Below are 13,447 nucleotides of genomic sequence, written 5' to 3'. Positions count from 1 at the left end.
CACTGCATCGCAGTGCTAGCTGTGCCACTAGAGATCCTGGTTCGAATCCAGGCTCTGTCATAGCCGGCCGCGACCGGGAGACCAATGGGGCGGCGCGCAATTGGCCCAGCGTCGTCCAGGGTAGGGGAGGGAATGGCCGGCAGGGATGTAGCTCAGTTGATAGAGCATGGCGTTTGCAACGCCAGGGTTGTGGGTTTGATTCCCACAGGGGGTATGAAAAAAATAAAAAATAAAATAAATAAATGTATGCTCTGGATAAGAGCGTCTGCTAAATGACTACAATGTAAATGTAATTGCATAGCAATGAGCTGAGAGTTTGAGCTGACGTTCCTTATTCCACATATGTAAGAACATCATTATGCAATTATAAAGCAATTTCCAAAGTCCTATGCAACAACAATGTTGCTCATTGTAATAATCCCCAAGTTACTACACGTGTATAGGAACTTGATGTAAAGTGTTACAGTATGTCTCACTCATTATGAAAAGATATGTGTTAGTCATTTTGAAGCTGCACAAGTGGTTTACTTATGTTGAGGTGATTCCATGTCCCTCATTCAAATTCATATCTGAGAGCCCTCCAAACCATGTGCTAATGATCATATATTTAGACTAATTCAACAGCTTCTATTACCAGACCATCAGACGTAGGTTTTGGTTCATCAAATATTTAGCAGCCATCAAATAAATATGTTTGTTTTCCAATAATTTGCATATATTCAAATACCTTCAAATATTATTTGGTTTTCTGAGACCTGTATTTAAATAAATAAAAACTAGTTGCCTTTTCATTCAAACTATATATAAATATTTGACTACTTTGAGTATTTAAAAAGTTTCATTCCACCAGTCGTCCCTCCACTCACGTGGTAAAGTCGATCTGGTCCAGATCCTCTCCTCCCGATTCTGCACCAGTGTCGTTGTCCCTCAGCTTGCTCTTCAGTCCTCCCAACGAGCTTGTTATGTCTGAGCTCCTAAAAAAAAAAAATATGACTTTATTATTCACATTTGACCTAAATATCATCACAATTATTCTAATAAACTCCAGTTTAATTGAATCAGTAAAACTGTGTATTAGAGGATTGTAAAACTAGTAGCACCAGAATCTATCTTCTCATAACAGGAAGTGTTTGTTTTTCTCTGAAACAAGCTCGTCCTGATCGAGTAATGTCAGGATGACGGCGTCACACAAAACCTCAAATCATTCAGCCACAAGATTGTGCCAAAGAACACATTCCCAATATTCCGGAGCATTACAACATTCTACCAACTTCTGGTAAATCCCCTAAAAGCCACAGCATTCAACCAGGAAAAATACTTTCTTCCTTCCAGTTCTAACGTGACGAATGGAAAGACTAATTAATGACAACGTCATGAGTTCATTTGGCATGGTAAACACACAGAGTATATTGGGGTGGCAGACCACCATTGATGGTGGAAAAGGTGATTTGACGTGCTTCTCCGTTTATCCAAGCATGTTATAACAAATAGCCTAATGGCTCTAAAAACAGTGTCTCCACTGCCCTTCCCTAGCCAAAATAATGTATTGCGTAGCACTTTTTTGTGTTTAGGAAATACTTTCTCTTTGCCAGGTGAAAACATGCGGGTGAAACAACCCACATTCAACCAACCCCAAACAAACATAGCCCTTTAAACTTTCGCCAAGGAAATAAAATGGTTCTTGTCCTGAGTGAGAATGATGAAGATGCCTGTGGACAGGCAAGGTCAGCTTTGGGTCTTCCTCCACTAATGGTTATTGTTAGGATAAGCTGACCACAGATTCTTCAGAAGTTAAATTAATTTAAATGTGCAACAGAGCATTGTTCCAGCGCATACCCATGGAGTCGCCCCTCACCAACTTAAGGTTCTCATTGAAATACATTGCCCTGGCTCAGTTTTTGACACTGCGAAAACCTCTGCGTGTAGGTGACCTTACCCAGGCAGATACAGAGGTTTGTGGTCTGGCAGCTGGTCCAGGAAGTTCCTGGAGCCCCCCACCTTGTCGTTGTAGTCGTTCACCAGGGTGTCCGGCTGACCAGACACGTTATTCACCTACAGGAAGAGACAGGGATCAATAAAGTTTATTCAATTGAATTCAATACAGGAGGAAACCGGTTAGCGGTCAAAAGTCATATTGAGACAGAGGGCAACAAACAGCCACTAATAGAAAACATAAATTATGATATGCTAAAATAATACACCAGTTGGAAAGAAAACGCTCAAGAGCACGCCAATCCTACTTTTGGTGGAATGCATACACAATCACCAGAAAACATCATGCTTATGAAATTCCTGAAGAAACTGTTGTAATAAACATATTCTAGTCATAATTTCAGGCAATCCCTTAAAGCATGTCATGTCAATCATGAATCAACTTGTCGACTGAAGAAACCTTTTGCGAGCCGACTTATGATCTAACCAAACCGAAACTATCAACACAACCAAAGCAGTCTTTAGTTCCTGACACATGACAACTACAGTACCAGATAGTCTTCATTAAAACACATGTGCCACGGTGTTGAACTGGGTCTCATGTTTCCTTTATACGTAGGCTACCAGGTATGGCTGTAGCCCATGTATGTGCCAAGTTTTATAGCTGCACCAAGTCAATTAAGTTGGTATGGCAATACCGCATTGTATGTGAATCTTTGTGAATCCAATACCGCATTGTATGTGAATCTTTGTGAATCCAATACCGCATTGTATGTGAATCTTTGTGAATCCAATACCGCATTGTATGTGAATCTTTGTGAATCCAATACCGCATTGTACAGTGGGGAGAACAAGTATTTGATACACTGCCGATTTTGCAGGTTTTCCTACTTACAAAGCATGTAGAGGTCTGTAATTTTTATCATAGGTACACTTCAACTGTGAGAGACGGAATCTAAAACAAAAATCACATTGTATGATTTTAAAGTAATGAATTTGCATTTTATTGCATGACATAAGTATTTGATACATCAGAAAAGCAGAACTTAATATTGGTACAGACACCTTTGTTTGCAATTACAGAGATCATACGTTTCCTGTAGGTCTTGACCAGGTTTGCACACACTGCAGCAGGGATTAATTTGCATTTTATTGCATGACATAAGTATTTGATCACCTACCAACCAGTACGAATTCCGGCTCTCACAGACCTGTTAAGTTTTTCTTTAAGAAGCCCTCCTGTTCTCCACTCATTACCTGTATTAACTGCACCTGTTTGAACTCGTTACCTGTATAAAAGACACCTGTCCACACACTCAATCAAACAGACTCCAACCTCTCCACAATGGCCAAGACCAGAGAGCTGTGTAAGGACATCAGGGATAAAATTGTAGACCTGCACAAGGCTGGGATGGGCTACAGGACAATAGGCAAGCAGCTTGGTGAGAAGGCAACAACTGTTGGCGCAATTATTAGAAAATGGAAGAAGTTCAAGATGACGGTCAATCACCCTCGGTCTGGGGCTCCATGCAAGATCTCACCTCGTGGGGCATCAATGATCATGAGGAAGGTGAGGACCTGGTCAATGACCTGAAGAGAGCTGGGACCACAGTCTCAAAGAAAACCATTAGCAACACACTACGCCGTCATGGATTAAAATCCTGCAGCGCACGCAAGGTCCCCCTGCTCAAGCCAGCGCATGTCCAGGCCCGTCTGAAGTTTGCCAATGACCATCTGGATGATCCAGAGGAGGAATGGGAGAAGGTCATGTGGTCTGATGAGACAAAAATAGAGCTTTTTGGTCTAAACTCTACTCGCCGTGTTTGGAGGAAGAAGAAGGATGAGTACAACCCCAAGAACACCATCCCAACCGTGAAGCATGAAGGTGGAAACATCATTCTTTGGGGATGCTTTTCTTCAAAGGGGACAGGACGACTGCACCGTATTGAGGGGAGGATGGATGGGGCCATGTATCGCGAGATCTTGGCCAACAACCTCCTTCCCTCAGTAAGAGCATTGAAGATGGGTCGTGGCTGGGTCTTCCAGCATGACAACGACCCGAAACACACAGCCAGGGCAACTAAGGAGTGGCTCCGTAAGAAGCATCTCAAGGTCCTGGAGTGGCCTAGCCAGTCTCCAGACCTGAACCCAATAGAAAATCTTTGGAGGGAGCTGAAAGTCCGTATTGCCCCGAAACCTGAAGGATCTGGAGAAGGTCTGTATGGAGGAGTGGGCCAAAATCCCTGCTGCAGTGTGTGCAAACCTGGTCAAGACCTACAGGAAACGTATGATCTCTGTAATTGCAAACAAAGGTTTCTGTACCAAATATTAAGTTCTGCTTTTCTGATTTATCAAATACTTATGTCATGCAATAAAATGCAAATTAATTACTTTAAAATCATACAATGTGATTTTCTGGATTTTTGTTTTAGATTCCGTCTCTCACAGTTGAAGTGTACCTATGATAAAAATTACAGACCTCTACATGCTTTGTAAGTAGGAAAACCTGCAAAATCGGCAGTGTATCAAATACTTGTTCTCCCCACTGTATCTGAATCTTTGTGAATCCAGTAACGTATTGTATCTGAATCTTTGTGAATCCAGTAACGTATTGTATCTGAATCTTTGTGAATCCAGTAACGTATTGTATCTGAATCTTTGTGAATCCAGTAACGTATTGTATCTGAATCTTTGTGAATCCAGTAACGTATTGTATCTGAATCTTTGTGAATCCAATAACTTTAGAGTTGCTGACTGAAGTGGTTTTGTTTGTATGGTTGCCTGGAGGTTGCCTTAAGGGTCCCTCCCTCTCACATATTACTCACAAGTATGGTTGTCACTGTGAGGCAAATAGTTTGGATGACTGAGCGCTCTCATCCGGGACCGACCGGTTTCTCCACTTCCCCCTCCATCCTTCACAGCCAAAATAAACACAGATATGATCACAACCAGAGACAGGGAGGAACACTAGGCCAACATCCTCATAGCCAATCACAACTGTTCCTCGTGCCACATGATCAGAATGCTATTTTAAGAACCAATGATTTACCATGACATCACTACAAATGAGACTAGTGCCTTCGGAGGCCACTCCCAAAAACCGGACATGAAACTCTCCCCCACCCCTCCCCCTCCCCCTCCCCCTGCACCTGCCAACACATACCTATCCACTTCATCCATCATAAAGCACCTGTGGTGAAAGCTATGTTTCTGCTGTGACTGTCTACTAAGATGAACACACAAGGACAGCCGGGGGGGGGGGGACCTGAGCCTAGATCAACACTAACTAGCGCTCAGTCAACCAAACTACTTCTCCCAAATGCTTTGAACACTGGCCCTGTAGCACAGATAGTGTTCCATTATTGTTGTCGCTGTGAGATAAATGGTGTGGCAGTCTGAGCCGCTCCCACCCAGGACTGACCGGTTTCTCCACCCTCCACAGCCCAAACACCACAGATACTATCACAACCAGAGACAGGAAGGAACCCTGGGACAACACCTTATAGCCAATCACAGTCGAAACCTTAAATATGACTGAACTCCAACTTGAGTTGGTTTCGGCGTGTGGATTGATGTGGGTGTCTCTTATGTGTGTTCGCAGGTGGGAAGTTAGCCAAATCATTTAGCCAATTAGATTCAGCCGGCTGGTTTGCGACCGTGGCCAAGTTGTTTTGACTTTGGATAGCTCATCTCTGGGGATAGTTTGGGACCATCAATAAAGAAGACAATGTAAATGGGACAATATTTTCTTGTTTCACATCTTTTAGTTGTCTCATTAAAGTTGGTTTGACTTTAAGTCATTTAAATGTTTTGCTATTGACCTTTTAAAATATTGTCCCATGTACATTGTGTAATTTACCGATGGTCCCCAACTAGCCCCATACGGATATAGAATGTCAAACCAAATTGACCATGGGCATTGCGATCGCTCCGAACTGATGATTACTTGGGTGCTTCCAGCTGTGGGCAGGATTCAAATAAACCCAACCCACTGACAACTGTTGCGGTACCCTTCATTCTGTGACATACAATTTTTTCCTATCATCTCGCAAATCTCTGACTTACTTTATGACCAAAATTATCCTATTTACACTTTGTAGTAAATTTTGACACTAGAATAAATGTTTCATATGAAATTGTATTTGTCACATGCTTCATAGGCAACAGGTGTAGACTAACAGTGAAATGCTTACTTACGGGTCCTTTTCCAACAATGCAGAGTTAAAAGATAAGATAAATAAAATATTGGTGAGGTGAGCAAGGAATAAATAGTGAATAATTAATAAAACTAACATGGCTATATACAGTGGGGGAAAAAAGTATTTAGTCAGCCACCAATTGTGCAAGTTCTCCCACTTAAAAAGATGAGAGAGGCCTGTAATTTTCATCATAGGGACACGTCAACTATGACAGACTAATTGAGGATATTTTTTTCCAGAAAATCACATTGTAGGATTTTTAATGAATTTATTTGCAAATTATGGTGGAAAATAAGTATTTGGTCACCTACAAACAAGCAAGATTTCTGGCTCTCACAGACCTCTAACTTCTTCTTTAAGAGGCTCCTCTGTCCTCCACTCGTTACCTGTATTAATGGCACCTGTCCACAACCTCAAACAGTCACACTCCAAACTCCACTATGGCCAAGACCAAAGAGTTGTCAAAGGACACCAGAAACAAAATTGTAGACCTGCACCAGGCTGGGAAGACTGAATCTGCAATAGGTAAGCAGCTTGGTTTGAAGAAATCAACTGTGGGAGCAATTATTAGGAAATGGAAGACATACAAGACCACTGATAATCTCCCTCGATCTGGGGCTCCACGCAAGATCTCACCCCGTGGGGTCAAAATGATCACAAGAACGGTGAGCAAAAATCCCAGAACCACATGGGGGGACCTAGTGAATGACCTGCAGAGAGCTGGGACCAAAGTAACAAAGCCTACCATCAGTAACACACTACGCCGCCAGGGACTCAAATCCTGCAGTGCCAGATGTGTCCCCCTGCTTAAGCCAGTACATGTCCAGGCCCGTCTGAAGTTTGCTAGAGTGCATTTGGATGATCCAGAAGAGGATTGGGAGAATGTCATATGGTCAGATGAAACCAAAATAGAACTTTTTGGTAAAAACTCAACTCGTCGTGTTTGGAGGACAAAGAATGTTGAGTTGCATCCAAAGAACACCATACCTACTGTGAAGCATGGGGGTGGAAACATCATGCTTTGGGGCTGTTTTTCTGCAAAGGGACCAGGACAACTGATCCGTGTAAAGGAAAGAATGAATGGGGCCATGTATCGTGAGATTTTGAGTGAAAACCTCCTATCAGCAAGGGCATTGAAGATGAAACGTGGCTGGGTCTTTCTGCATGACAATGATCCCAAACACACCGCCTGGGCAACGAAGGAGTGGCTTCGTAAGAACCATTTCAAGGTCCTGGAGTGGCCTAGCCAGTCTCCAGATCTCAACCCCATAGAAAATCTTTGGAGGGAGTTGAAAGTCCGTGTTGCCCAGCGACAGCCCCAAAACATCACTGCTCTAGAGGAGATCTGCATGGAGGAATGGGCCAAAATACCAGCAACAGTGTGTGAAAACCTTGTGAAGACTTACAGAAAACATTTGACCTGTGTCATTGCCAACAAAGGGTATACGAATTAAAAAATTAATTAATATAACAAAGTATTGAGAAACTTTTGTTATTGACCAAATACTTATTTTCCACCATAATTTGCAAATAAATTCATTAAAAATCCTACAATGTGATTTTCTGGATTTCTTTTCTCATTTTGTCTGTCATAGTTGACGTGTACCTATGATAAAAATTACAGGCCTCTCTCATCTTTTTAAGTGGGAGAACTTGCACAATTGGTGGCTGACTAAATAATTTTTTTCCCCACTGTATAGGGGGTGGAAAATAACTGACTCATATCGATGCAACATAGGCCATCTTCAAAACGAGAAGTAGTTTTTTTAGGGGCAGTCGCTCTTTAACAACCAATTCTTTACCACGACATAGCAAGATATCACTACAAATGAGACTAGTGCCTTGGGAGGCCACTCCCAGAAACTGGAATTGAAACTCTCCCCACCTCCCCCTCCCCCTGCACCTGACAACACATACCTATCCACTTCATCTATCCTAAAGCACCTGTGGTGAAAGCTATGCTTCTGCTGTGGCTGTCTACTAAGATGAACACACACGGACGGCCGGGGGGGGTTCCCCAAACAGCCCAGTGGAACAGAACAGTGCCTTCAGAAAGTATTCATACACTTGTCCACATTCTGTTGTGTTACAAAGTGGGATTAAAATTGATTGAATATTCATTTTTTTTTATCTACACAAAATACTCTAATGTCAAAGTGGAAGAAAAATATTTTACAAATGTTAGAATTTATGAAAAATAAAACACTAATATATCTTGATTACATAAGTCTTCAACCCCCTGAGTCAATACATGTTAGAATCACCTTTGGCAGCGATTACAGCTGTGAGTCTTTTTGGGTTAGTCTAAGAGATTTGCACACCTGGATTGTACAATACTTGCACATTATTATTTTAGAAATTCTAGAAGCTATGTCAAGTTGGTTGTTGATCATTGCTAGACAGCCATAGATTTTCGAGCAGATTTAAGTCAAAACTGTAACTAGGCCACTCAGGAACATTCAATGTCGTCTTTGTAAGCAACTCCAGTGTATATTTGGCCTTGTGTTTTAGGTTATTGTCCTGCTGAAAGGTGAACTTGTCTCCCAGTGTCTGTTGAAAAGCATACTGAACCTGGTTTTTGCCTGTGCTTAGCTCTATTCTGTTTCTTTTTATCCTAAAAAAAAACTCCCTAGTCCTTGCCGATGACAAGCATACCCATAACATGATGCAGCACCACTATGCTTGAAAATATGAAGAGTGGTACTCAGTGATGTATTGGATTTGCCCCAAACATAATGCTTTGTATTCAGGACATAATGTTAATTTCTTTGCCACATTGCTTGCAGTTATATTTTAGTGCCTTATATGCATATTTTTGAATATTTTTATTCTGTACAGGCTTCCTTCTTTTCTCTTTTCAAAGTGAAGAGGCGACTCCGGGATGCTGACCTTCTAGGCAGAGTTGCAAAGAAAAAGCCATATCACAGACTGCCCATCTTAATCTTTTATTTTTATTGGCCAGTCTGAGATATGCCTTTTTCTTTGCAACTCTGCCAAGAAGGTCAGCATCCCGGAGTCGCCTCTTCACTGTTGACGTTGAGACTGGTGTTTTGCGGGTACTATTTAATGAAGCTGCCAGTTGAGGACCTGTGAGGCGCCTGTTTCTCAAGCTAGACACTAATGTATTTGTCCTCTTGCTCAGTTGTGCACCGGGGCCTCCCACTCCTCTTTCTATTCTGGTTAGAGCCAGTATGCGCTGTTCTGTGAAGGGAGTAGTACACAGCGTTGTACGAGATCTTCAATTTCTCGCATGGAATAGCCTTCATTTCTCAGAACAAGAATAGACTGACGAGTTTTAGAAGAAAGTTATTTGTTTCTGGCCATTTTGAGCCTGTAATCGAACCCACAATTGCTGATGCTCCAGATACCCAACTAGTCTCAAGAAGGCCAGTTTTATTGCTTCTTTAATCAGCACAACAGTTTTCAGCTGTGCTAACATAATTGCAAAAGGGTTTTCTAATGATAAATTAGCCTTTTAAAATGATAAACTTGGATTAGCAAACACAACGTGTCATTGGAACACAGGACTGATGGTTGCTGATAATGGGCCTCTGTACGCCTATGTAGATATTCCATTAAAAATCAGCCGTTTCCAGATACAACAGCCATTTACAACATTAACAATGTCTACACTGTATTTCTGATCAATTTGATGTTATTTTAAAATGGACAAAAAAAATTGATTTTCTATTGAAAACAAGGAAATGTCTAAGTGACACCAAACTTTTGAACGGTAGTGTACATTAAATCATCACAGATTACATGGACTTTACAGTCAGTCCCTGTTCCAACAGCACACACACCTCCGTAAGCATCCCCTATCTGGAAACACACTTCCCAAAGCCATCTGGACACACACACACACACACACTCACCCATTCTCCGATGGTGTGTGTGCGCAGGCTGCTGCTGTTGATGTTGACCTTGACCTCCTCCCAGAGGATTCTGTCTGGGCCACAGCGTCTGATCTTCTGACGCGTCTTCACAGCAAACACCAGAAGGATGATCAGACCCACAAATACCAAGACACCCAGGATGATGGCTATGACCTGGGACAGAGAGGTGAGTCAGTGGGTTAGCGTGTTCCACACAGGAAGAGGGATAATGCACCAGGGTGAAGAGGGAGGAAATCTGTTATTTTAACTCATTGTAATCTGTACCAAGAAATATACAAATTGTATTGAATTGTGCATTGAGGGCGAGAAATGTACGCGACTGGAGACTACAGAGTGATAAAATGGAATTCAGCTTGAGAAGGTAAGACAGGCAAGAGGATGGTCTAAACGAGCTGCTTTCTTTGAAATGTATAATCAGCCGTAAGGAGTCTGTAGCTATAGCTCTCTCCATCTGTAGCTATAGCTCTCTCCATCTGTAGCTATAGCTCTCTCCATCTGTAGCTATAGCTCTCTCCATCTGTAGCTATAGCTCTCTCCATCTGTAGCTATAGCTCTCTCCATCTGTAGCTATAGCTCTCTCTATCTGTAGCTATAGCTCTCTCTATCTGTAGCTATAGCTCTCTCTATCTGTAGCTATAGCTCTCTCTATCTGTAGCTATAGCTCTCTCCATCTGTAGCTATAGCTCTCTCCATCTGTAGCTATAGCTCTCTCCATCTGTAGCTATAGCTCTCTCCATCTGTAGCTATAGCTCTCTCCATCTGTAGCTATAGCTCTCTCCATCTGTAGCTATAGCTCTCTCCATCTGTAGCTATAGCTCTCTCCATCTGTAGCTATAGCTCTCTCCATCTGTAGCTATAGCTCTCTCCATCTGTAGCTATAGCTCTCTCCATCTGTAGCTATAGCTCTCTCCATCTGTAGCTATAGCTCTCTCCATCTGTAGCTATAGCTCTCTCCATCTGTAGCTATAGCTCTCTCCATCTGTAGCTATAGCTCTCTCCATCTGTAGCTATAGCTCTCTCCATCTGTAGCTATAGCTCTCTCTATCTGTAGCTATAGCTCTCTCTATCTGTAGCTATAGCTCTCTCTATCTGTAGCTATAGCTCTCTCTATCTGTAGCTATAGCTCTCTCTATCTGTAGCTATAGCTCTCTCTATCTGTAGCTATAGCTCTCTCTATCTGTAGCTATAGCTCTCTCTATCTGTAGCTATAGCTCTCTCTATCTGTAGCTATAGCTCTCTCTAAGCACATCTTTGACACAATCTGACAGGAGCACCTGCAGGATCCCTAACTGCAGGAAAATACCCCATAGGCTAGGAGAGATGCAGCTCTTAAAATGACCCCTCGTGACCCCACTGGTACCCACCTCCTGAGGTTCCACCACACAGTAGTGGTAGAGGTACTGGTTGATGAAGATGCCCTGGGCTTGGTTCTGATTCTGGTACTGGGAACACAGCTGTATGATCTGGTTGTAGTAGACGGACCCTGAGGACTGGGCTGTGGGGTTTACCGCCACCAGGTAGACTATAGTAGCGATGATCATTAGTATCGCCAAGATGGCTGACACGATGATGGCCCCCAGGTAGAACTTTGGGGAACGGGACGTGTTCTGCCGCGACACCACTAGTATGAAGATGATGAGCACCGCGATGAAGGTGATGGCTGCTATGGCAATGATGAAGCCCTTCCCCGCCAGGGGGTCAGTCTGGGTCCCGCTTCCGTAGCTGCCTCCGCCATAGGACGAGCCTCCTCCTCCGACACCGCCGCCGTAGGAAGAGCCGCCGCCGTAGGACCCTCCATATCCGGCTCCGCCTCCGCCTCCGATGCCCAGCCCGGCGCCGATGCCGCCGCTCATTCCCATCATGCTCATGTCGTAGTCCCAGGCGAGTGTAGATGCCACGCAGGCGAAGATCGCTACGCACATGATGATGATGATGATGGAGATGATCTTCATCACCCCTGGAGGAGAGGTCCAGCGGTAGAAGTGGAGGAGCTCCTCGTCCGGGTAGTAAGAGTAGGCTGGGTTGGAGACACGCTCCTCATACTTGTACCTGTGTTCATGGCTGTTAAAGGGGGGGGAAGAGGTGGAAGGGGAGGAGGAGAAGTTAGAGGGGTAGACATAGAGAATGTATTACTCCTATTAACATGCAGAGTTGGGCAGGTTGTAGGGGATGATAGGGTGGGGTGGAAGAGTAGGGTGATATGAATGATCTGATGAAGTAGAATGACAGGTGGGATGAGTCTATTAATGTAGAGGGATGAGTCTATTAATGTAGAGGGATGAGTCTAATGTAAAGGGATGATTGTATTCATGTAGAGGGATGAGTGTATTCATGTAGAGGGATGAGTCTATTAACGTAGAGGGATGAGTCTATTAATGTAGAGGGATGAGTGTGATGGGGATGATGAGGTGAGGTGGGATGAGGAAATAGGATGAGGATAGAGGGATGTGTGAGGAGTTGTGTGGGATCAATACATAGGATGAGAGAGGCAGGACTTACCGTCTGCTGCCCGGATGGTAAGAAGGAGGGGTGCGTTTGTTGTGAGAGGGCATTCTGGGATCCTCTGGTCCTCCTAGGTCTCAACTCCTCACTTAACCAAGTTGCTGCTGCACTATCTGAAGAAGAAAGAAAACATGTTAGCAACCAAGACAAAAACAGTACACTGTAAAAAGAATAATCCTGTTGTTTTTACGGTTACTGGAAGCCAGTTACCTGTAAATTACTGTAAAAAAACGGTACAGTCTGTTACCGTTAATTTCCAAAGGAAATGTGGTTTAACAGTACATTACTGTACGAATATAATAGAAGCTATAATGTTGAGGGACAGTAAAAGTAAAAAAAATATTGTTCTCCAGATCAGAACACCCAAAATATTATCTTTCACCTTTTCCTAAAGAAGAATGGGCTAAACCCTGGGATGTAGTACCACCACCGATAAATCTACAATAATCGAGAATTTCAACAAGCATTTTGCTACAGCTGGCCATGCTTTCCATCTGGCTACCAATACCCCGGCCACCAACTCTGCACCCTCCGCTGCAACTTGCCCATGCCCCCCCCCGCTTCTCCTTCACACAAATTCAGACAGCTGATGTTTTGAAAGCGCTGCAAAATCTGGACCCCTACAAATCAGCTGGGATAGACAATCTGGACCCTTTCTTTCTAAAACTAGCCGCCGAAATTGTCGCAACCCCTATTACTAGTCTGTTCAACCTCTCTTTCATAACGTCTGAGATCCCCAGAGATTGGAAAGCTGCCGCGGTCATCCCCCTCTTCAAAGGGGGTGACACTCTAGATCCAAACTGCTACAGACCTATATCCATCCTGCCCTGCCTTTCGAAAGTATTTGAAAGCCAAGTTAACAAAACAGATCACCGACTATTTCGAATACCACCGTACCTTCTCCGCTATGCAATCCGG

General features: G+C 43.3%; 1 protein-coding gene across 1 annotated transcript in view; it reads right to left on the bottom strand.

Annotated features, from left to right (window-relative positions):
* Positions 1-13,447, bottom strand: part of LOC121587392 — a 43,057-nt gene that overhangs the window by 7,883 nt on the left and 21,727 nt on the right. The window contains exons 9-13 of the mRNA XM_041904279.2: positions 12,527-12,599; positions 11,392-12,088; positions 10,007-10,180; positions 1,937-2,052; positions 867-974 (exon numbers count right to left, since the gene is read on the bottom strand). Coding sequence (XP_041760213.2) covers positions 867-974; positions 1,937-2,052; positions 10,007-10,180; positions 11,392-12,088; positions 12,527-12,599 — 1,168 coding nt within the window. The remainder of the gene's footprint in view (positions 1-866; positions 975-1,936; positions 2,053-10,006; positions 10,181-11,391; positions 12,089-12,526; positions 12,600-13,447) is intronic.

This window comes from Coregonus clupeaformis, chromosome 18, assembly GCF_020615455.1.
Source record: "Coregonus clupeaformis isolate EN_2021a chromosome 18, ASM2061545v1, whole genome shotgun sequence".
NCBI classification, from domain to species: Eukaryota; Metazoa; Chordata; class Actinopteri; order Salmoniformes; family Salmonidae; genus Coregonus; species Coregonus clupeaformis.
The sequence above is the reverse complement of the archived record's forward strand: the minus strand, read 5'-3'. Positions and strand labels throughout refer to the sequence as shown.